The sequence below is a fragment of the Terrapene carolina genome, unplaced genomic scaffold (genome assembly GCF_002925995.2).
Source record: "Terrapene carolina triunguis isolate 2854851 unplaced genomic scaffold, T_m_triunguis-2.0 Scaffold247, whole genome shotgun sequence".
Classification (NCBI taxonomy): domain Eukaryota; kingdom Metazoa; phylum Chordata; order Testudines; family Emydidae; genus Terrapene; species Terrapene triunguis.
The window spans coordinates 3,246,985-3,271,465 of record NW_020664598.1 but is presented as its reverse complement, the minus strand read 5'-3'; the positions used below and the strand labels follow the sequence as shown (position 1 = coordinate 3,271,465).

Below are 24,481 nucleotides of genomic sequence, written 5' to 3'. Positions count from 1 at the left end.
AACACTCTGCCCACAAGTGACTAAAGAGACAAAATTGAGCAAAGGGGGATTGTACATGAATATCAAGAAATATTTCCCACCTGCGACCTCTGTTAGAGGTGGGGAATCAGGCCTCTGCAGGCCTTTAAAACGGGACTGAACAAAGCCCCAGGAACTATACTGCAGGAAACAACCTGCCCTGCTCAGATCAGGGTAGGAACATGATGTGACCTAATGGATCTCTTCCATCACTAAAGGCTCCATGCCTCTGACAAGGGCTGATCATTTCCATCTGCCTTTTCCCCTTTAAGGACGTTTCGGGTTGTAATTTGAGAAGACCAAGTGGGGAAAAAGAAAGAAAGAAAATAACTCGGCTGAGTTTCTCCCGCCTCCTCCTCCGCCCTTCCCATGCAGACAGCAGCCACGTCACCCAGCCTGCACTGGGACAGCTAAGCAGGCTCAGACTGGGAGGGACATTCTGGGGGACAATCCCCTACTTTGCACTGGCACACAGGAGGAAAAGGGCCGTAGGCAGATCATAGAGTAGGTAGATATTGTGTCTGATAGAACAGAGATTAAATATACCAGGAGGAGTGAGGGGACCAGTTCATTCTGGAGGTAAGAATATCACTGGAGAAAGTTTTTATACTAGGAAAGAGAGAGTTAATTCGTCTGCCAGGAGACAGGAACAGGGGACTCCATACCCACAGAGAAAGAAAGTTTAATTGGGAGAGAGAGTTTAACTGATCCGGGACAGGAAAGGGAAAAGATTCACTGCAGAGTTTTACCAGGTAACAGAGAGAATCTCTTGGGAGAAACCAAGAGAACTCCCCAAGCCTTCCCTCCTCTTCAAAACTGCACTGATTAATTTGCCTCGGGGAAGTTCTTGGAGCAATGAATATATTCCGGATCCTGGGAGATGTCTCCCATTTGCTGGCTATGATCATATTACTGGTCAAAATCTGGAGATCCAAGTCCTGTGCTGGTGAGTTCTCTCCCCCACAATTTTTTTTGTGTGTGTGTGTGTGTGTGTGTGTGTGTGTGTGTGTGTGTGTGTGTGTGTGTGAAGGAGGGCCCCAGTTGGCTTTGGCTGTGAGAAAGAAGACAGTGTGGAGATGAGGAAGGGGCAGTGAGTGGGGAGAATCAATGGCTTGCGAGTTAGTGGCACTCTGTGCCCTCCCTAACTGGGTTCCTAGGGAGAATTAAATCTCTCTCTCTCCATCCCTCCCACTCTGCCATCTCACTACCTCTTCCCCCATCTTCCTCCTTCCCCACTTGTGTCCCCCACTTTTTTGGTGGGCTGCCCTGTTAGGACCCTTCCACCGCACAGAGGGGCCAACAAAGCCATCCTGGCTCAACATTATTTCCGTCGGAGGGCGGGACAGGGATGTGATTGGGAGGAGGGTGTTGTGACGTGGCAAAAAGCATCAGCTCTTAGCACAGGTGCTTATCTTGGGGTGGCGATAACATGAGAGCTGTTATTAGGGGTGGAGAATCGCAGGGAGGGATTAGCATGCGTGCAGCTGTAAAAACCTTTCCAGGCAAAAGAAACAAAAAGAGGCTATGAGGCATCCCCGCTAAAGGGCAACTGAATTCCAGGTGTGTAACATTACAGGAGATAAATGGCTGTCCCTCCCCCTAGGCCGCCTCTGCTGGCCAGATGATGCAGAGGAGCTGTAATAATACTCTGCACCTTCTCAGCATCTCAAAGCACTTTACAAACCTTCCTTTAGCTTCAACCCCCTGCGAGGGGGGTTTTATCTTCATTTTACAAATGAGGAAACCCAGGCAGAAAGGGGTGAAGTCATTTGGCCAAGGTCACCAAGTGAGTCAGTGACCGAGCTGGGAACAGAACTCAACTGTAGGGTCCTTTCCCTTCTCTAAGTGCTAGGCCATGGGAATGAACAGGGAGACCCCCTGCTGAGCTGCTGTCTGCAAGGAGAAGCCATTGGTTCCTAGCAGAGGGAACAGTTTTAGGGTTTACAATTTCTGTCAACACTGGTTCTCCACTTGTGAGGTAACTCCCTTCTCTTCATGTGTCATTATATAATGCCTGCACCTGTAACTTTCACTCCATGCATCTGAAGAAGTGGGTTTTTTACCCACGAAAACTTATGCCCAAATAAATCTGTTAATCTTTAAGGTGCCACCGGACTCCTCGTTGTTTTTGTGGATACAGACTAACACGGCTACCCCCTGATACTTGACACAATTTCGGAGTGACTTTCGGGCTGATGAAAGAAGCTGAACTGAGAGCCCCACCGCCTGGAGTCTTTTTTTTCTATTATCCTTTCACAGCAGGGACATCGTAGGTGGAAATAATGCCAGTTTCCCTCCATACCCCAGCCTCTTCATCAGTGTACCTCAACTTTGCCCCCAAGTTCACTGGTGACTGAAAGCTATTACCATTTACGGGCTGGGACCTGATCTCTCAGCCAGCTTGCTCCCGAAGCAGACATTGCACAAAATATCATCAGTGCGAACAAGATGTAGGGGGAGAGGAGAAAGGCATGCTCAGGACAGGGCCGCCCAGAGGGGGGAGCAAGTGGGGCAATTTGCCCCAGGCCCCTACGAGAGTTTTTCGGGGCCCCTGGAGAGGGGTCCTTCACTCGCTCCGGGGGCCCCAGAAAACTCTCGCGAGGCCCGGAGCTTCTTCCGCTCCGGGTCTTCAGCCGCAATTCGGCGGCGGGGGGGCCCCCACCGCCGAAGACCCCAGGCCCCTTGAATCCTCTGGGCAGCCCTGGCTCAGGGGAGCCAGTATTGAATGGGGCATGAAAAATGACCACCCTCTCACCCCAGAGCTGAGCCCTGCAAGGCAAGCCTGGGGAATCCTGCACTGCCACTGCCCACACAAGACCTGTTCTGTCAGTCTAGCTTGTTTTGCCTGTGCCAAGCTCACTTAACACAGGCCAAGATAAATGGTTTGAAACACATTGGCTCTATTGCAACAAAATCCTCCCACCATCTCTTCTTCCTATGTATTCAGTGTAACTCACCCCCTGCACTGCTTTGATCTAGCACAGGGTGGTTAATGATGCACTGAGCACTCCCCTAGTTCAGGGAAGATATAGCTCAGGGCAAAGTGGCCAGTTACTGGGCCATGCACAGCTCAGCCAAACATGAGCTTCAGCATGCTAGTTAGGCAGAGAGGGAAGACATGGGTCTGGTAGGATATTAATGCCAATAGCTATTTACTTTCCAAATCAATTTTGCATTTTAGTTCAGTGTACTAATTTGACTGCACGTGTAGCTGCTTTCCCACTTGAAGGAGGGGCTGATGCCCACTTTGTATAACAGCTATTGTCCTACAAACACAACAACAGAACCAGGTAACAAGGCTGACGGATTTTTTGCCCTGAACTGTTACTTAGAGGAGAAGATACCTTGATCACAAGAGGAGGGGGCATGTGCACGTGGAGTTTTCAATAGCTGTGTGTGTCTCCAAACCTTTCCTCTCTTACTTGTCTTATCTCCCATTCCTTCCCCTGATGTGTAGGTATCTCCGGGAAGAGCCAGATCCTTTTCACTCTTGTCTTCACGACCCGCTATCTTGACCTGTTCACCACCTTCATCTCACTCTATAACACCGTGATGAAGGTAACGGCAGGGAGACGCTGCAGGAGCCCCACTGCAGGCAACCCCATAGGCTCCTCATTGTAGTTACTTGGGGAAAGTGATGACAGACATTCACCAAATCGGGATTTTAAATTTTGCGGGGAGCTTTCTACAAGACCCCCAAAATTACAGTAAACTTCCCTTTGGCCTGGGAGGGATAAAACTGTCCTTTAGATCTACTATTCCTCCATTGACCAGAGACAAACGACAACAGCCAACTCACCACAGCAGCTCCAACAAGCTGATTCCACTGCCCACCAAATCCAGAAGCAGGAGACTGGGATTCAAACCTGGGTGTCCTGCACAGTAGGCACAGGACCAACACCTCCTGTCAAGACAAAAGTAGCAAGAGAAAAGACCTGGGTCTTCTACATGGCAGTACAGGAGCAGTAACTCCTAGGGCAGTGGTGGGCAAACTTTTTGGCCCGAGGGCCACATCGGGGTTCCGAAACTGTATGGAGGGCCGGGTAGGGAAGGCTGTGCCTCCCCAAACAGCCTGGCCCCAGCCCCCTGTCCACCCCCTCACTGTCCCCTTCAGAACCATCCAACCCCCACTGCTCCTTGTCCCCTGACTGCCCCCTCCCTGGACCCCCCCCAACCACCCCCCTGGGACTCCACTCCCATCCAACCCCCCGCTTCCGGTCCCCTGAGTGCCCCGACCCCTATCCACAACCCTGACAGGCCCCCCAGGATTCACACACCTATCCAACCCCCCCGTTCCCCATCCCCTGACTGTCCCGCCTCCAAACCTCTGCCGCATCCATCTGCCCCCTGCTCCCTGTCCCCTGACTGTCCCCCGGAGCCCCCTGCCCCTAATCCAACCCCCCCCCCCGCTCCCTGCCACTCAGAGCAGCAAGACTGGCAGCTGCTCTGCCCAGCTGGAGCCAGCAACACCACCATGCTGCCCGGCAGGAGCTCGCAGCCCTGCCACCCAGAGTGCAGATGGCATGGCGAGCTGAGGCTGCGGGGGATGGGGAACAGCAGGGGAGGGGCCGGGGGCTAGCCTCCCCGGCCGGGAGCTCAAGGGCCGGGCAGGACGGTCCCACGGGCCGGATGTGGCCTGCGGGCCATAGTTTGCCCACCTCTGTCCTACGGTCATGTGACCCAGCCATTGCAGCATCCCCAGGAGGGAGAGCAGCAGAGATGGGAATCAATCCTGGGTCTTCCAGAGGGCAGTCCAGAGCACTAACTTCCCCACCACCAGCAGCTTAAAAGCAGGACTTGAATTAGGCAAGCAAGCAAGCCAGTCCCTTTTCAGTGGAGAAGACAATAGGATGCAAGACAAATGTCTTTCAAAAGACCTTTTTTGCTACTTCCCCCCTCTGCAGGTCATTTTCTTGGTGTGCGCCTACATCACAGTGTATATGATCTACGCGAAGTTCCAGAAAACATTTGACAGAGAGCATGACTCTTTCCGTCTGGAATTCCTCTTGGTCCCCGTCACAGGCTTGTCATTTCTGGAGAACCACAGCTTTACCCCCTTAGAGGTAAGGAAGTCCAAAAATTGAAGGGATGGGAGGGGAAAAAAGAAGGTGATAACCACTTAGTGGAAACTAGTTGGGATTTAGATGATCAGCAGAGCATGGAAGTAAATTTTGTGAAGAAAGGGGCCAGACGGGTAGTCTTTGGAGACAGACTCTTTGACAGACAAGACAAACAGCTGTTCAAGTTTCTGCAGCCTCACCTCACTCATGCCTCAGTCCTGACCTGGAAGAGCTACACCTAAAGGTTCATTCTTCATAACTCAATTCAATCTTCGGCTTTTCAGCTAATATTACTAACAAGGAAACCAACCAAAACCAATGAGTATAGTGGTTTTCAGGATTGAGCCTCCCCACTTCACAAAGAAATGAAATGAGACTGGCACCTGCATTCAACAGGGCACGTCTGATTAGGTAAAGGGCCAGTAGGAACAGCTGAGTTATGTATTTAAACACTCTCCTTCTCCCACCCGAAGATCTAAATGATTTAGAACCATCAAATTGGGCATTGTCAGCCTACGCAAACAGAGTAGCACTGTTACCCTCATCCTCCCCTTTCCCCCTATTATTTGCTATGCTTACTTGTTACTTCTGGCCTTAGAATAGGTTGAAAGCTCTTTGGGGCAGGGACAGTTTGTACCGTGCATCAGCACAACAGGCTCTGATTCCAGAATGAAGCCTTTAAAGGCTACTGAAATTAATGGGCCAGTAAGATTCTCCTCTGAATTGTTTCCCTCTTCCCACAGATCCTCTGGACCTTCTCCATCTACCTGGAATCAGTGGCCATCCTTCCTCAGCTCTTCATGATCAGTAAGACAGGGGAGGCAGAGACCATCACGACCCACTACCTCTTCTTCCTGGGTCTCTATCGTGCGCTCTACCTTGCCAACTGGATCTGGCGCTACCACACAGAGAATTTCTATGACCAGATTGCCGTGGTTTCTGGGGTGGTACAGACCATCTTCTACTGTGATTTCTTCTATCTCTACGTCACTAAAGGTAGGTAGGGAGCTGGACTGAGGGTGAAAGCAGGAAGAGAAGGGGTATATTTGGCTCACCTCCATAAGCAGGTTAGGGTGGGGATGGAAGCTAGGCATTTGACCATCTTCATAACTACCCTTAAAACAAGAGATACTGTAGCAGACTGCATTTGTTTTCACCCCTCTTCAGACTTTCAGTCTTTCAAGGGATACAGCAACAGAGAGTCCTGTGGCACCTTTAAGACTAACAGATGTATTGGAGCATAAGCTTTCGTGGGTGAATACCCACTTCATCGGATGCATGTCGGATGCAAGGGCTACAGTTACATACAAAACAATATTTAAAACATTATGGTTGCAAAGTCAAGCACCCAAAAAAATCAGAAATGCCAGAATGAAGTTTGCTTGTGTAACCTAATTCAACCCCCTTGTGCAAATTCATTGCGACAGTCTTTAATTACATGATCACATGCTCCATCCCCCCCAATGTAGGGCCTCTCCCTCAGTCAGTGCAAAAGGAGGGATAGTGCTCATTGAAAGAGAAGCTATTCACTATTTTGTTTGCTCCTCCTCATTCAGTATGTGGTTCCAGGTCCTATTTACAGTACATCAGTGGTCTCCAACCTTTTTATGCACAAAATAACTTAAATTCAAAGTGCAACCCAGGATCTACCCTGCCCCTTCCCCGAGGCCCTAGCCCTTCCCCAAGGCCCTGCCCCACCCTCTCCATTTCCCCCTCCCTCCATCGCTCGCTCTCCACCACCCTCCCTCACTTTCACTGGTCTGGGGCAGGGGGTTAGGGTGTGGGCTCTGGGCTGGAGCCAAGGGGTTTGGAATGTGGGAGGGGGCTCCAGGCTGAGCCCGGGGCAAGGGGTTGGGGTATAAGAGAGGGTGAGGAGTGGAAGCTCTAGGAGGGAGGTTGGATACAGGACAGGACTCCGGGCTGGGGCAGAGTGTTGGAGTGCAGGAGGGGGTGTGGAGTGCGGGCTCTGGGAGGGGGCTCAGGGCTGGGGTTTGGGGTGCAGGAGGGGGCTTGAGGTGCTGGCTCTGGGAGGGGGTTCAGGGCTGGGGCAGGGGATTGGGGTGCAGGAGGGGGTTTGGGGTACTGGCTCTGGGAGGGGATTCAGGGCTGGGGTGTGGGCTCCCACCAGGCAGCACTTACCTCCAGCAGCTCTCAGTCAATGGTGCAGTGGGGCTACGGCCGGCTCCCTGCCCACCCTGGCCCCACACTGCTCCCAGAAGCAGCCAACCATGGGGAGGGGGCACATGGCTCCACACGCTGCTCCTGCCTACAAGCACTGCCCCTGCAGCTCCCATTGGCCGCAGTTCCCCATTCCCGGCCAATGGGAGCTGTGGGGGTGGTGCTTCCGGGACAGCATGGGGCCAGGGCAGGCAGGGAGCCTGCCTTAGCCCCATGGTGCCGCCAGACTTTTAGCGATCGACTGTCAGAGGCTCCAGGATCGATCCGTCAATCACGATCAACTGGTTGGTGACCACTGCTGTACTTTGTCCAAATCCTGCTCTGCATATACAATTACTGTCCTTGTGGACTTTTCTATGGTGTTCATCACTGCAATATTTAAGTGCTTCACAAACATTATCTTCAACTCCCCTATGAGGGGGGCAAGTATCTCCATTTCAAACATGGGGAAAATGAGGCACAGAAAGATTAAGGCCAAAATTGTTACATGTCCACTAATGTTGGGTTCCTATACAGAGATACTTCTGGCCTGAGTTTTTAAAGGACTCTGCATTTTTATAGAACAGAGCTAGTGGAGTTGTGAATGATGAATACTTTTGCAAATCAGAACCAAAGGTCTCAAGCTGGGCAGACAATGAGAAACACAAACAGTGGCCACCTGAAATGCAGTTTAAGTGACCTGCCAGACATCATATAGGAACTCTGGCAGAGGCAGGGATAGAATCCAACTATCCAGGTGTCACTTAACTGCCTAAACCAGAAGACCATCCTTTCTCTTGCTCAAGTTTCTTGCCTCATTTATCATGTACCTTCCAAGTACTGCAACAAATGAGGCGGGGTCCTGCAAGCCCACAGCCTCCTTCACAATCCTGGTTCCTCCCCAGAGTAGGTTTATCCTGTGTACTGAGGCAGGGGTCCTGTGGAAAAAGAACCCCCCTCTGTGATCATGTAATTAAAGACCATCACATAATGCATATATACAAGGTGGCCAAATTAAAGTTGTATAGAGAACTCTAATTCGGGTATTTCTTAACTTTTGAGTGCTTGACTTTGCAACCTCACTGTGTAGTTTCCTAGGTTTTGGGGGGGAAATTTATATGGAACCATGTTGAAACCCCCCCCATGTCATCAGCAAGGGAGAGACCTTTAAATCCACAGCAAATGCTGCCTCTTGTCATTTTATGAGGGCAAGCCACTAGAGAGGGATGAGACACATTGCCAGCCATTTGTTGAACAGCAGAGGAATGTTGAAACTCTCCAACTGTAGGTTCCATTCTAGGCTTTGGAAGAGTGTATTCAGTGGTTTCAGACCCCTTTTTCACCATCCCCTCCTTCTGCCTGTTCCGTTACAGCCTCTCTGTTCCCTACTGCAGTCTCTGCCCCCCTGCCTTGATTCCTCCACCCTCTGTTTCAATCAGGCTGTTTCTTCTTCTCCACACTGCTCAGGTATCAGCAAAGGAAATACAAAAGCATAAGACCAGGTCTACACTATCAACTTACATGGGTATAACTAGGTCGCTCAGATTTGTGAAAAATCCACCCCTTTAAGCAACGCAGTTACACAAACCCAACCCATGGTGTACGCAGCACTATGTCGATAGGAGGGCTTTTCCTGTCGACATAGCTACTGCCTCTTGCGGAGGTGGATTAACTATGCTGGCGTACATCTTCACTGAAGCACTACAGCAACACAGCTGCACCGCGACAGCATTTTAAGTATAGACTTGCCCTAAGAGACAGTCTCCCATATCTCAGTGCAGAAACAGCTCCCCACAACTTTTAATTGCAGGGAAGGTCCTGCCCAACTCCTGAGGAATGCTCAGTAGACTGAATCTTCAGAGAGTTTAACTGTAAAACTCTTACCAAGTCTCTACAGAGCATATGCAGACAGATTTTCCCACAAATTGAGTCAAATGTGGGTGGATTTTCATGGAAACAGCAAAAAGCACATCCCTTATACAAAGGCAACCACTGCCTTTGCCAATTTTCAAGTCCCTGCACCAAAGCATGGAGACAGTAGAGATTCTCAATGAAACAGCTGCAAGAATTTGTTTTAAATTAAACATGGGCAAAACAATGCACTTTCTCCAAATCTCATTTTCAGAAATGTCTGAAGTGTTTTCACTGACACTTTCCCAAAAGTCAGCCTAAGGCATGGGAACCTCTAGCTTGAATGATTAGTTTTGGAAACTTCTGAAAACAGGGTCTTCGTGAAGGTTGCCTAACACTTTCCTTTATAAAGTGTCAGCACCAGCTCTCCCTTTAATATATGTTATCACCACACTTGTACCTTGAGTGGAGGATAGCCAGCCACAATAGTCCAGTTTCATTGTCCAACTCAAGAATGAGATGGCAAACCCAAACAAACTGATGCTGCACATTTAGCAGCAAGTTGTGAAATACTTAGCAGACATACACGCTTTTTGGTAGAGTTCAGGCTACAGTCCCAGTAGCACCACTCAGTGGTCCAAAGTTTGATCCCTGACCACGTATTGCACGGATTTACACTAATTGAGAAAAATTAAGGATTTCATAAGTGAAGAGAGCGAATCCACACGACACAGATGGCTATGAAAGACGGAGATAAGGTTAATTCAGAATGACTCATTTTCATGAAGAGCATTCCTCCATTTCTAGGGCCCCCTGCCCATGTTGCAGCAGCTGTTTTCAACCAAAAACTGAATATGAATGTCTCCCTCTTCCCAAAGCTCCTGTTTTGCACACATTAATCCCACTAAGCCTGCACAGTTCTTCAAGACCCTTAGAGAGGGTGACATCCAAGAACTTGGCAATACAGGTTGTATCCTCTGGTGTTGTTAGCATATGGCACTAAACTCAGGACAAGGCGTTTGGCTCTTGAAGATAAGCAGGCTCTAGAGCTGTCCTAGTGAATAAGGAACAAGGTGGTGTTAAGGATGCTCTACCTGCACTAAAGTCATGTGAGGCTTAAAAGTAACTCTCTCTCTCCCTGGCATGCCTCTGCTGCCAATAATCCCCTGGTGACATCCATTCTAATTAGTTGTGAGCTGTTAACCTTGCAGATGACAGTGTTACGCTTTAGAGAGCAGGCACAGAGACTTTACTGGGGAAGTGAAACAGTGACTTTCCTCAAGTTTCATTCACGATGCTTTCTTCCTCTTCCTTGCACAGTCCTGAAGGGAAAGAAGCTAAGTCTCCCAATGCCCGTCTGAAAACAGCACCACACAAGAAGTTCCTGCAGATGCAGTTACAGGATCACAGCTTTCTTCTTCTGCCCCACATTGACAAAAATGGCTCAGCTAAGAATCTCAACTCAGCACCAGTAATACAGTGTGGCTTGGATGGCTGATAAGCTCTTGATCTGCGTAGGGCTTTTCCTTAAATGTGTGCTAGTGTTTTTGCTTAAGTGAATTTTGTACTGGTGAATGGTTCTGGCTAGTGACTGAAGTCCTCTATTCTCATAGAAGATACAGAAGTGCAAGCTTTATTCTCTCTTTTCCTCCCCCCACCCAGTTCCAAAATCTGCCTTAAACCTGACCCTAAGGGATCACCTCAAGGAGTGAAAAGTTTGGTTTCCACAGCCTATTTTTTAGTCTTTCAAAGACTGCCAGCTGTAAAACTGTTGCTCAGTTCTTAGCAAACAGGTACCCAAAACACCAAAAACCACCGGTCGATTTCATAAGTGGCAGACAGACCACTTACAATTACTGTCATTTGTTTGCAGTGGTCTTGCAGCCATGTGATTACTGCCACTTAAGCCAATATGAACTGGTAATCAAAGAGGTGCAATTCCCCATATCCCAGTCTATCCAGGCCCTGTAATATTTTTAAGGGAACATCTTTCCATTAAAATGGCAAGGATTATATCTGAAGACCTTTCGATATTGTAAATATTCAAACATTCTGCTCTACTCAACTCCTTTCTACCAGTCCCTGATGTTCTACTGATAGCATTTTTATTAAAATATATTTGGTTGCTGACAGTCATGACTATTCCCTGGATTATTTTGTTATATAAAATGGGGGTGTAGCGGGGTGCTGCCCTGAAGGGTTTAAAACAGCCCTGGGAGAGGAGTGTGGCTGGAAAAAGGCTAGGCTGATTGGGGGAAGCAGCCACAGGCGGGGCCACGCCCCAATCAGGCCACAGCTGGCACTATAAGAGAGCTGAGGGCCAGACAAGGACACTCTCTCTCTAGCTTCTAGAGAGAGAAGGACCTGGCTGCCTGGGAAGCTGAGGGTACCTAGGGTGGAGCAGTGCTGGGGAAGGGCAGAGGTAGCTGGGGAGCTCCAGCCTAGTTAAGCCCCAGGCTGCAGACCGAGTTGAGGGCCCACAAAAGGGTACTAGGGCTGCAGAGGGGCAGCCCAGGGATAGGCAAAGGCAGCTGGTCCAACCCCCCTTGCCGATAAGTGGTTTACAGACTGCCGTCTGCCCCAGGAAACAGGGGCTAGATGATGACTGGCAGTAGCCACTGAGGCAAGGTGGGTTTAGAGGGTTGGAGGTTCCCCTGGGAGGGGAGACCCAGAGGGAGGGGGTACTGCGGTAGGCAGAACCCCTGGGCAAAGGGCACTGGGGTCTGGGAGGGTGAGTTGTCGCCCCCCACAGGGGGTAAGTGGAGAATGGGGGTAAAAACCATTTACAGTCTGGAAACAAAAACAAATGCTTACATTTTATTGACAACAGTGTTTTTATTTATACCTACAAAAGAAAACAAGATGGTATCAAAAGGACAATTTACAAACTAAGAATAGTAACATAGCTCTTAGCATCCTGTCTGAACATCACAAGTTTATGAATCTCTCAATTCAAGTCTTCGTTAATACAACAGGAATGTGTCCAGAGACCAGCAAAGGTGTGAAACAGAGCACTGATCCCCCACAAAAGCCACTAACCCTTCAGTTGTTGAGAGAAATCCACACAGTAAGTTGTTTCAGGAAGTGGGAAGGGAGGAGATGCCAGACTCATTTGACACTCCCACAAACATTTACAGATTGAGAACAATGCAAACATTAATAGATGTTAACACTGTATCAACAAGGGCTCTTCAGCTGGTATATGGAACAGAACAGCAAGCACCAGGTGAGACGGGGCAGCACATGCTACTGTGCATTCAACAATCAAATTAACATTCAAGATTGGGCATGTGAGAGACTGGACTGCAGCTGACATCAAGTTACAATAAAGCATTGCAAGACCTCAGCATAACTGTTTTACATCTACCCAAGTCCCTGAAGGAAGAAGTGAAAGCTACAGCACACCACAAGGCAGTTTTGGCTTTCCAGAGACCCTTTGTAAAGCCAGCCAGGCAGTGTGTCCCACCCCACGCCCTTCCACGCCCACAGAAACTCACAAATGAAGAATAGCTCCACGCTTGCTTGTGGGGGAGATAAAAGACAACAGATCAGTCAGTGCTGGGACAGTAAGAGTTCATTTGTGGCCATCATTTAAACACACAAGCACAAAAATTTCTTGCCAAAGTACTAGTTAATTTTTAAAATAGCCTCAACTTAAGAAAGATGGGGGTGTTAAGGGAAAGTTAGCTGTCCCCCTGAGATTGTGCTGATAACCTACCTGTATGCTGCACACAAACCATATATTCATCCCACCCTTCACACTAAGCCCTAAGGGGAAGAGGTCTTTAAAAAAAAGCTTTTTTTAAGCAAGCTCTCTCTCCTGGGGCTATCAAATGTTCTGCTCTCCTACCGAAGGATTGGGCTGCCTTTCAGAAGGGTTGAGATGCTTTGTTTGTGACTACTACAGACTCCCCCAATAGAAAATAAAATCACAACAAACTCTTGTAACGCAAGGATTATGCCTCGCAAAATCGGTATATGGCTCTGATTTCCTGCCAAGTTATCCGAACACAAGAGCAGCCAACTCTCTCTATGATCTACTGCCCCAGAACCGCCTGCTCATGGCAATCACAAAGTAGACACACTTTACTATTTAAAGGGGAAAACCCCCACACCTACCTTGGCCTGTAGAATAAACAAGATTGAATTAAAATGTTTACTAAATTTCCACTTTTTTCTAACATTTCCTAGAATGCTACCTACCTGCAAGAGCTGATCTCAAAAGGGACTGCTGGGGCTGGGGAAATGCCAGGGAAAGCACTAGGCAGTCCAAGGTATGAAGGAAAAGCAGCTTCAGAATCAGGACACTAACCAGCTCTCTCCTCACCTCATGAAGAGGGGTTTCCAGTTGCACCTCCCCTGCCCCACACCAAATCACATTAAGTTTTAAGTGGGAAAACTTTGCTACATTTCACTCAGCACAGTGGCACTCTGAACACTCCCCATGACCAGGTGCTTTGCTCACTAAGAATATACACAAACAGTACTGAATATCATCTTAATTCTGGTCAGTGTTTCTGTGCCTTCTACTGAATAGTTATCTTAGTGACCCCAGCAATGGGAATTTGAGGGCAGAAGTTGATTTCAGAAGTTGATTTCAGAAGTCAGTAACCAGATTCCATCCATCTGCAGATTCCATCCATTCCTGCAATTTAACGATCATTGGGAAAGAACTTCAGTGGTAAGTATTTCAAATAGATGTTATATTTTAACAACAGAAGTTCTTACAGTGATTAGATTTGGGGTTTGAGTCACCAAATGGAAACACGTTTCTGGTCTCTGACACCGGGGCTTTATTTCCCTTCTCCTTACCACACATCATAGAAGTTACTTCAGAAGGAAGGCTGCTGCAACAGAAGCTGCAAAAATGCCAACCAGAACAGTTTTACACTTTATTTGTGGGGCAACACTCAGAATCCCTCCAAACTGAGCCAAACAAGCAGAGTTTTCCTTAGAAGTTTACTTATGCCAGAGTACAAGCATCAATATTCAGTTATATTAAAAAAAAAAAAAAAAAAAAACCACACCTCAGATCTAGAAAACAAATGAGCACTGCTCCCTTGGATTTATTACGTTAAAGGAAGCGTGCCTTGACTCCCCAGAATTCCCCACCTCTCAATACCTCCCGAAATTCAGTTAGCATGTTATAGCAGAGAGGCCTTCTCAGCTCTGCAGTAAGTTTTCACACACGAACCTCACCAAAAGGATTGGGCTGGGACCTATCTGCCTTATACCTATTTTAAGAGAAAATAAAAAAAAGTTGCCCCAATCTCCTCAACATGCAAGAGAAAAAAAAAATCAAAAATAAAATTCCAGTCAATTGTGGTTGTGTGTGTATATATATATATATATATGTGTATATATAGTTAAAAACCCACAAGATAAGTAATTGTGGACTGGGGGTCCATTTTTGGTGGGAAGGAGGAATTGGGATGATGAATGCTAAATCTAACCTGCATGAGAAAGACAACACAGTGGGGAAAAAAAGAAAGAAAGAAAAGTTCCTTTAAATGCAAGAGGTCTAGACTGGTCACCAGCAGCCAAGTGGTCTCATTTGCGTGAAGGAGGAGGGGGTGGGGGAGGTGGTGGATACTGGTATGTGGCAGTCTGTCCCATATAGCCTATCATGTTAGTGGCCGGAGGCTGAGGAAATTGTTGTGACATGAGAGGCTGAGGCTGCTGGCCTGACCGAGCTATCCCTGCATACTGCGGTTGGGTGGCGGTTTGAGCGGTTCTCCCAGCGGTGGCAGTGCTAGCGGCAGCATAGCCACTAGCATTGTATTCTGCAGTGCCATAACCACTTGTGCCATAGGCAGCTGCTCCATAGCTCCCTTGGGCATAGCCATATTGGCTCTGCTGCGCCCCAAAGGCGGAATTCGGACTTCCATAAGCACTGCCATAGGTTTTGTTGGCTCCATTGGCAAAACTGTCGCCACGGTCACGGTCTCTCCGGCCATCTTTTACTCCCCGGAGCCTCCGTTCACACTCATCCTGGTACATCAGGTTAGGATTGTTGGCTGAACTGGCAGCAGTACGGTAACGAGAACGACCTCCTGGTAGTGAATACAGTGGGGTTCAGTACTGTGGATAACTCACATAAGAAGGTATGTAAAGCACTGAATTCTCACAATAGTTTTAATTACTCCCTCACCACTAAAGTCAACAGTTCCATGACAATAGGGCCAGAAGCCATAACATTTTCAATTGACTGGGTCGCAAAATATTCCTGCACAACTTTGCCATGGACCCTCTTTTTATCCAAGCTGTGGATACCAAATTCAAAACCTGTATCATGATCTACCCCAAGATATGAGAGAGAGCAGAACAGAAACACACTGGAAGAAATATAGCACTGACTTAAAACGGACTGGGTCAAATTTCATTTGTTTCCTTGTGGGCTGGGAGGCAGCACTCCACCCAGTAAGAAGGGGGAGTATCAGATTACTGACTGTGGTCCGATTAGGTGGGAAGCAGGACATGGCTGCAAGAAATATAACTACTTTACCGATTCACCCAGAGGCAGTTCTCTGCAGGACACTGTTTGGGGAAATAAATCCTATGGCTATGATTAAAACACTGAACACCCTCCTTCAGTTAGCTAAAAGGACCCTAAGTTGGGTATGTATGCCCCAAATTAATAGGTTTTATATTATTTTACTAATAAAAATTAGTAAATAAAATATTTATTACTATAAGTTTACATATAATAAGCAAGACAGCAGCAGTCTGATGTTGAGATGGTTTAATTAAGGTGTTTTGCTCTGCCTCTTTACACCTATCCTCCTTCAAGATGGAGCACCTATTCCATCTTTCTAACCCCTTCCCATTTGCCTTTACCTCCACCACCACTTCCTCCTCCTCTGTGGTCCACAAGCTGCATCAGTTTTGGATTGATGGCCTGGTTGGCTTCCTCCAACACTTTGATCAGCTCCCTGGCCTGTTTCAGGTTCCCCGGCGTGAAGAAGGTGTAGGCAGTGCCCTTGTTGGTGCTACGGGCAGTGCGGCCGATTCGGTGCACATAATCCTCAGAGCTGTTCGGATAGTCGTAGTTTATCACAAACTTAACGTCTTCCACATCTTGCGAGGTGCCCAGGTAGCGAAGCACAGTGAAGGGGTAGGTGGAGGAAAGGGGAGAGGAAGAGAAGGACGTGCCAACGAAAGGTGGGGAGCACGAATGCAGGTGACAGTAATAAGAGAAAAAAACAAGTTAGTAACTGAATGGAATAAAAACAAGAGACTCATCCCAAAAGAGTAGAAGGTTTAAATTTGAGCCATATGCATGGGTCAAAGGCCAATGACCTGAAAACTGATGGCAAGTCTTAAAGCAGTTCTCTCCATTCAAATTCACCCTTCCCTTGTTGCATCTTTGTGCCACGTGAGAGGTTCTTTACACAATATCATCTGAATTTGTTAACGGACTTTAGTCCCCTCTCCTTCAGAGAAACATAATCTGGAACAAATAAAAATGCCACCATTGTTGTGGACACAGCAAGCTGGGGTGGAAGAGGGAGAGATCTGCCACAGGGACTTTTACTCTGTTGGGAGAAGTCTATTAAAGACTAACTGCAATGAGATCACTTACCTTCCAATCAAGCACATGAAAATTAAAAATGAAAGGCTTTTACTTCACTATGAATTTTAAGGACTATAAAATATAATGAATGACTTCCCCTATCCTAGAATTTAAGGCATTCCAATTATACCACGGTAGTCAAATTCTGCCAACTTATTATTTTAAAAAAATATATCAAACCACAACTAAGACATTTTACCTGCCTTCTTAGTTATCATGAGAATGCGTTGCACTAACATTTCACCATGCTACTAAGCCCAGTGCTGGCAAACTTTTGAATTTGAGTCATAGAATTTAAAATTGTCCAAGTCAAAACTTCAAATGTTAGACTGAACTGGGTGACAGTGTCCGAAAAGACAAAAAAGCTGCATCATATGCAAAAATAGAATATTTTGATATCTCCTAGTGTTTAATACTATTATCTGTTGGGAAATCAGATTTTTGTAAATTTATGAGGCAGAAACTAAGTAAATGTTAGTGTAACGTTTTAGTTAAAACACCTACAGTAGCAGAAATATTTGCTATGATAAGCAATGTTAAAATAGAATGGTATTACAATAAAAAATGTCCTTACAGTTCATGAAAAAAATCTGCATTTTAAGAAGAATATTCAGAAAATATCCAAGTTAAAACACAGATTTTTGTAATTTTTTTTTTTTTTTAAAAGAGAGAAACATTCTCTGTTTGTTACCAGACCGATGCACACTCCCTCCTCCTGTGGGAAACCGCTGCAGCCGATCCCGTCTCTTTGCCTTTTATTTTTGGCGGCCTCCTTTCGAAAACTCCGCCCTCTGACACGGGACCACTGGAGCGCGGGGAGCATGCATCAAGGGTCCATGGCAGCGAGAAGTCCCCACATACGCTCGCTCTGTGAACTGGCTTAGATGCTTCTCTGTAGCCCCATTTGGTTGTGAAGTGCCGGAGAACCTGGGTTCAGGTAAAAATTTCAGGTCCTCCAACGCTTTTTGGCCCCACCCGGGGTTAATAGGGGCGAATGTCAAAAAAATGAAGATACAAAAATTATATCCAAAGGGTCAGACTGCATCTATTGCCCAGACTTCATCAATTTCAAAGAGGGGACAGGGAGAAAATAAAAACAAGGGGTTTGTAGTGGCAAGAGGGGACTTTATGTCTGTTTCTTATTACAGCAAAGGGGTCTCCTTAGTCTTTGCTGACTCCAAAGTCCTGAATCACACCAAAAAGGGAGTGAGAAGGCAGATTTCACAGGGGGCTGCGTGAGTCTCCAACTAAGGTCCTTGATGCAATAACAAAGAATATTTTAATGGGAAAAGTGTAAGGTAAGGGAGGGGAAAATATGATAGGCACAATCACATCTTCACAGCCAGAGTTTAACTAGAGTCTGACAAGCAGCAGGCTACGTGATCCTTAGCCAATCCCATTCCGCACATCCATGAGCAGCAAAGCGAGTTGAATTACCAAGTGGATACAGGGAAGCGCTTTCCTGGCAGAAAGCACCCGGAATTGTAGCTAATAGCACAGACACTGCTGACTTGATTTTTTAGAGGGGATGGCCAGAAAAGGCAGGGGATGTTCTCCAGATTAAAAAGGTGGTCCTGTATGTGCACATATCAGGCTGAAGAAAGATCAGAGCAAGTACAAGATTTGGTTTCTCCAGTCTAGCATGCTCCAATGTATTTGTGCACAGTCACAATCTTCCTGCGCTTTTAGAAGATATTGTAGCAAGATCAAGAACAAATTGTAAAAGTGATCTGGCCAGCTGCCTGGGACACACACCTTTGTCAGACAACCAGAATACCCTATGGCACAGATCAAGTCTCTGACTGTTAATCAGGAGTGATATAAACTAGCAGACATGCTCGTCTAGAGAGCTGCTTCGACCACCAGTGCAGATATGCCCCCGACCCTGCACTGAGAATGATCTGCAGCTGATATCAAAGCTTCTGTTAAAGAAAACAAAACAAAATAAATTCAATGTTTTTAGTTTAACAGAGTGAAGAGTAACAAAAAAAAATAAATAAAAAAAATCAGTGCAGAGGGAGGACCTCTCTCCTGGAGATTATCACAAAGAAGTTATTATGGGACCCAGAACTTACCTGGAAGGAGCTTTTTGGAAACCAATATTCCATTGGGATGAGGGAAAGCCCTGGTGACTCAGCCAAAAAGCGCGCACCCCTGTTTTAAGTTATTTATGTAGTAGCCTTCACTTTCCAGGATCTTGGAGGAAGTCGTCCAGAAGTTTGCCAGTTAAGTGACTTTATTTTAAAAAGTAGCAAACTCAGGGCCCCAAAACAAGCAGAGATGTTGTTTAGTAACAAGAAACAGACTATGGTACCTTTCCCCCATAGCTTGGGTGAAGTGGGGAAGGGGGAGAGTGTTTTCTCGAGAGGTATCCAATTGAGATGTTTTGGGGGAGCATTTTTGGGGGTGGGGCTGTTTTAAATGTCTAGGCAAGATGCACAAAGAAGCTACCAGCACATAGCAAGCCTGTTTAAAAAAACACTGCTACAGAAAGCAGCTTTCTTTCATAAAAACTAGTTTCCGGCCTCAGTCCCTTCTCCCAACAGGCCCAAGTTCTAACTGCACAGGTCCAGACATGACCCTAGAGGGCAGAGACTGAAGTCCAGATGATCACCTCTTAGAGGAAGTGTTGGACAATTTTGGGGGTGGGGGTGGGGTGAAGGTTATGTGAATGAAGGCTGCCAAGTCTCACACTAGTTTGCCAACATTTAAATGACCTTGAGATGCACAGTGCAGCCACCCTTTCAGGATATAAAAAACGGTTTAAAATAACTAACACTCTTCTGTAATCACAGAATTTCCCTCTGTGCTTCTTGATGGATCACTTGCAATAGTTTTACTTAAGATTTGCCACAATGGATCAGACCACTGAGGCACTAACTCTGGTATATGGCCCTCAGGAATGGTCTTTGCCACGTCTGGGAAGTGTAAGAATGCAGACGGACCCAAATTGCTTTAGAATATTTCTAAACTTACTCTGGGCAAATGTATAAGGGAGAAAGGTTAATGTTTAAACACAAAGGTTTCATACTACAAATATACTTATTAAAAGGGGGTGTTTTAACTTATGCATCCAGAAAGTTTATTTCACTGATGTGAAAATGATCTATGTAATTCTGATCCAACACAACACTTGGACAGTATATATTGAAGGCATATAATAGAACCTGCCTACAACCAACACAGAGCCGGGAAGGCTATTTGTGAAAATAGAAAAGCTGGAGCAATGCTTTCCCAGATGTGAGCACATCTGATGGGGGAAATTATGTGTATGCAGGGATTTATTTGTATATATCACCTATGTATTGTTAATTATTATATGTTGAACTACTCTCCCACACAACTCTCTATTTCAACTTTTATCTGATCCCATCTGTAAATTGGGAGCAATCCAGCCCTAGCCATCCAGCCGCAAAAAGCTGGAAGTGGGGAGGAAGGGGTGCAGTGGAAGGATTGGGTTGCATAATTGGACGTCTCTTCTCCCTCTTGGCGATCGATTAGTCATGCCTAGGCCTTGCTGCAGACCAAAGCCTGTTCATTAGGAGCAGGAAGAGACTTTGAATATGAAAGAAAAAAAAAGAGTAATGTTAAAAAAAAGGTATTTCACATGTGGGGGAAAATCACGCTTTGAATTTTTTAAGAAAATATTTTTGAGTTCAAAGAAGAAAAATATGGAGCAGCAGGCAAGAGAGGCCTGTATGTACAAACCTAGCCCACGAGATGCAACATCTGTAGCGATGAGGATAGGAGCCTTTCCAGAACGGAATTCTGCAAGACAAGAATCCACTGTGAAAACAGACTAGGAGTCGCAAACTATGCTGAAGGCTGTGGATTTAACTTATATATGACCTTTCCAGAATCCAAACAGGATGGGAATTTTTTAAAGAGAGAAACATGGGACGCACACAAAGACTGCTTGGAAGTTGTCAAATCCTTTTGGGTTAGACACAGAGGAGTGGTTCTCTGCAACAACCTCCCAGTACTGAAATTAACAAGTACAAAGGCTAAACAAAAACCATTGTAGGCCTACAGGTAAATCAATTAACACAGATAGTGTGTGCATCTGAGAGAAAAACAGAAACACAGGGGGAAACGTGTTTGCCTAAACCAAGCAGAAGTTCTTCAATAGTTCAAGTTACCAGCTCTCCCAGACACTGCACTCACCGTTAAGTACCCAGTCTCTTTCTGGCTGACTCTTGTCTCCATGGATACACATAGCTGGCCAGCTGCCAAATGGAAGATGCACATGATTTTAGAGAGGTAACAAGCAGCTTTATTAATGTTAAGAGAAAACACGTAAGGATTAAAATCATTAAGAAATACTCATGCATTCTTCCCCTCCTTTGTTTCTGTAGAGGCTGAAAGCACCTATCATTCTTACAGGTACTAATAACTAGTGCTTAATCCAATCGTCACCATTATACTGAAAATCCCTTTGCTTTGGCAGTCTCATACACATTGCAGCATTCAGTATGTCCCAAGAAGGCCAGCACGCTGTCCCTCTTATATAGTGCTTCAATGCGATGGAACCTTCCAGGAGCCCCAGCACTGCATCTGGCTAAGGGGCTGAAGGGAAAGACCACTTCCAAAACTAGCAACATAAGCATTTCCTCCTCCTCCTCCCCACACTACAGTTTAGGGATTCCTAATGGGAAATAACTGTAAACAAGATACTCACCCATCCCTGCGCATTCTTCGAGTGAGGTCATCACATCGTCTTTTTGTCTCAACAAATATGATAGTTTTGTTCTCTTTCTCAGCCATGATTTCTTCCATCAGTTGAATTAGTCTAAAACAAAAGGAAGAGCTAAGATGTATTCACAAGAACACAGGAGAGAACTTTCAACTTATTATTTTGAGAGAATGCCTGTAATAAGCAACCACTTAAGAGAAAACTGGTTCAGTACTATTTATGAAGAGTTAAATTATCTTAGTATTTAATAACATTAGCGAACAGCTACAAGCAACTAGATGACTATGGGATTATATTGGTTAGTAAGTTTCAGTAGTGAAAAATGACATGATTGCAAGTAACTGCAGGGGACTGATTATTTTTAAAAATACTCCTGTGCAATGAAGTTTTTAAGCCTCCCTCCTCCTCTCCTGCTCAAAAAATTGGGATAGCAGAACAACAGCCTACTTATGGTCCTTCTCGCTCTCCATGCATACATCCACTATTTGCAGGATGTTGTGGTTAGCACTCAGCTCCAGGTTGCCCACGTTGATTTGAACATAGTCACGCAGAAAATCCTCAGCAAGCTGGCGCACTTCCTTTGGCCAAGTGGCACTCCACATCAGAGTTTGCCGGTCAGGCTAAAAGAAAGGGAAAAGACGTTATTTGGATGATATATTTTGAGTGGAAATTTGAAGGAAACTATAAATCAGAGGTTCACGTACCCTTATCTGGTCAACAATTTTACGAATTTGGGGTTCAAAGCCCATATCCAACATCCTATCCGCTTCATCCAGCACAAGGTACGTACATCGGCGAAGATTGGTCTTTCCTGCCTCCAGGAAGTCAATCAAGCGGCCAGGTGTGGCAATGCAGATCTCAACGCCTTCAACATACAAGAGGGATGGGCTTACATTTCTACAGTCATAATAAACCACTTTTGACAGTAAATTTGTTATAACACTTCCCTTATATGTGTGCCCAAGACTGAGCCACTACTATTTTACTAGGAACTCTAGGCATCCTTAATCATTTTATTAACCATTCTGAAGTTACTGTTACACTACCATTAGAACCTTGAATACAGTCCAGGAGCAGACAGCCTCCTCCAAGAAATTACATGGAAGAGGAAATGTAAAGACTCAACAACAGCAGAAAAGGTAAAATTAACCTATGCTTCCAGTCCAGTTGAATCCCCCTCATCCAAAGCTATTAACTCTAGAGAGCTCACTTTGTAGAGGAATAAAAGTTTAAGTCCCAGCTAAGTTTCCCATACTGCAGGGGTTCTCAAACTGGGAGTCACGAGGTTATGATCTGGGGGGTCACGAGCTGTCAGCCTCCACCCCAAACCCCGCTTCACCTCCAGCATTTATAATAGTGTTAAAAAAAAAAAAAAAAAAAAAAAAAAAGTGTTTTTAATTTATAAGGGGGTGGCACTCAGAGGCTTGCTGTGTGAAAGGGGTCACCACTATAAACGTTTGAGAACCACTGCAATACTGTATCTAATCAGCCCCTTTGTAGTAACACAGGAAGCCACACCCTATTCAACAGCTACTAGATAGCTCAACCTTTCATTTGCTCAGAAGGCTTTGTATACAGAAAGAGGAAATGATGTACAATATCATTTAAATTAGGCAATTATTATGGAAGATAGACATCTGTTTTCCTCTGTAGCATCTGCTACTATTCGAGATATAAGCCTAAACAGACTAATGGTCAAGTATGACAATTCTTATGTTCCTAAAAAGGAGACATTATTTCCACTTGCATCTCACAGTTAAGCCCTCCAAACTCATGGAGCTGTCCAGTGAGCAGTTTAGAGACTGAGGAAGGGAGAATTTTCCTCTCTGAGAAACTCCATATCCAACAGTCTCCCTAGCTGCTGGTGGCAGACCAAATCTTTTAGTTCTAGGCCAGGACTTCAGACCAAATTCCAAGAACAGCAGCTTCCAAAGCTGGAGGAAAAAATACTAATATTTTCAGTGTAGGCAAAACGTACACTGATGGCAAGCGTTCTCCCAATGGCGTAGATAATACACCTCCCCGAGAGGCAGTAGGCAGGTTGACGGAAGAATTCTTCTTTAGACAGTGCTAGGTCAACACAGGGACTTAGGTCAGCTTAACTATGTTGTTCAGAGGTGTGGATTTTTCACACCCCTGAACGACAGTCATGCCAACGTAATTTTCTAGTGTAAATCACACTCCAGAAATTATGCCAGTTCTCCCCCACTCCAACTGAAGATACAGTTTAGGAAGGCAAGCCTCTGAGAACAAGAGAGTCTGAAGGAAACTTGTAGGTTTTTTTTTTTAGAAAGTTCTGCTATATACTAAGAAATTGAGGTTGACCGTTTATACAACTTTGGAGGCAGAATGCTTGGAGTTCAACCTGAGGGAGTCAGTCAGTCCTAAACCTTGACCCACAGTCAATAAATGTGGTGTCTTCCCAACAAACAGGGAGAAGGGGACACTTAGGGTGACCAGGTGTCCGGTTTTCGACCAGAACACCCGGTCAAAAAGGGACCCTGGTGGCTCTGGTCAACACCGCTGGCTGGGCGCTTAAAAGTACGGTTGGCGGAGCGGCAGGTCTACGGCAGGCTAGTCCCTACCTGTCCTGGCTCCACGCTGCACCCTGGAAGCGGCCAGCAGGTCTGGCTCTTAGGCCGGGGGGGGGGGGGGGGGGCGGCCACCACAGGGCTCCACGCACTGCTGCAGCCCCGCGCTCCCATTGGCTGGGAACCGTGGCCAATGGGAGCTGTGGGGGAGGTGCCTGAGGATGAGAGCAGGGTGCAGAGCCACCTGCCACGCCTCTGCCTAAGAGCCGGACCTGCTGGCCGCTTCCGGGGCGCAGCGCGGAGTCAGGACAGGCAGGAGGAAGCCTGTCCTAGCCTTGTTGCACCACTGACCAGGAGCCGCCGGAGGCAAGCCCACGCCCCAACCCGGAGCCCCCTCCTGCACCCCAAACCCCTCATCCCCGGCCCCACCCCCGAGTCCATACCCCCAGACAGAGCCCTCACCCCCTCTTACACCCAAGCCCTTGCCCAGAGCCCCCTCCCACACCCTGAACCCCTCTGCCCCGCCTCCCAGCATGGAGCCCCCTCCTGCAACCTGAACCCTTCATCCCCAGTCCCACCTCAGAGCCTGAACCCCCAG

General features: G+C 46.6%; 2 protein-coding genes across 2 annotated transcripts in view; one reads left to right on the top strand and one right to left on the bottom strand.

Moving 5' to 3' along the window:
- Positions 1-389: 389 nt before the first annotated feature.
- On the top strand, positions 390-11,219 carry KDELR3 (KDEL endoplasmic reticulum protein retention receptor 3). Its single transcript, XM_024200117.3, has 5 exons — positions 390-964; positions 3,476-3,576; positions 4,923-5,081; positions 5,822-6,074; positions 10,407-11,219. The coding sequence occupies exons 1-5, from the start codon at positions 874-876 to the stop codon at positions 10,445-10,447; spliced, it is 645 nt and encodes a 214-aa protein (XP_024055885.1). The 5' UTR covers positions 390-873; the 3' UTR covers positions 10,448-11,219.
- Positions 11,220-14,548: 3,329 nt separating this feature from the next.
- DDX17 (DEAD-box helicase 17) overlaps positions 14,549-24,481 on the bottom strand; it is a 28,223-nt gene continuing 18,290 nt past the window's right edge. The window contains exons 7-13 of the mRNA XM_026657488.2: positions 22,057-22,217; positions 21,800-21,972; positions 21,338-21,448; positions 20,824-20,885; positions 20,368-20,427; positions 15,924-16,163; positions 14,549-15,139 (exon numbers count right to left, since the gene is read on the bottom strand). Coding sequence (XP_026513273.1) covers positions 14,637-15,139; positions 15,924-16,163; positions 20,368-20,427; positions 20,824-20,885; positions 21,338-21,448; positions 21,800-21,972; positions 22,057-22,217 — 1,310 coding nt within the window. The 3' untranslated portion in view covers positions 14,549-14,636. The remainder of the gene's footprint in view (positions 15,140-15,923; positions 16,164-20,367; positions 20,428-20,823; positions 20,886-21,337; positions 21,449-21,799; positions 21,973-22,056; positions 22,218-24,481) is intronic.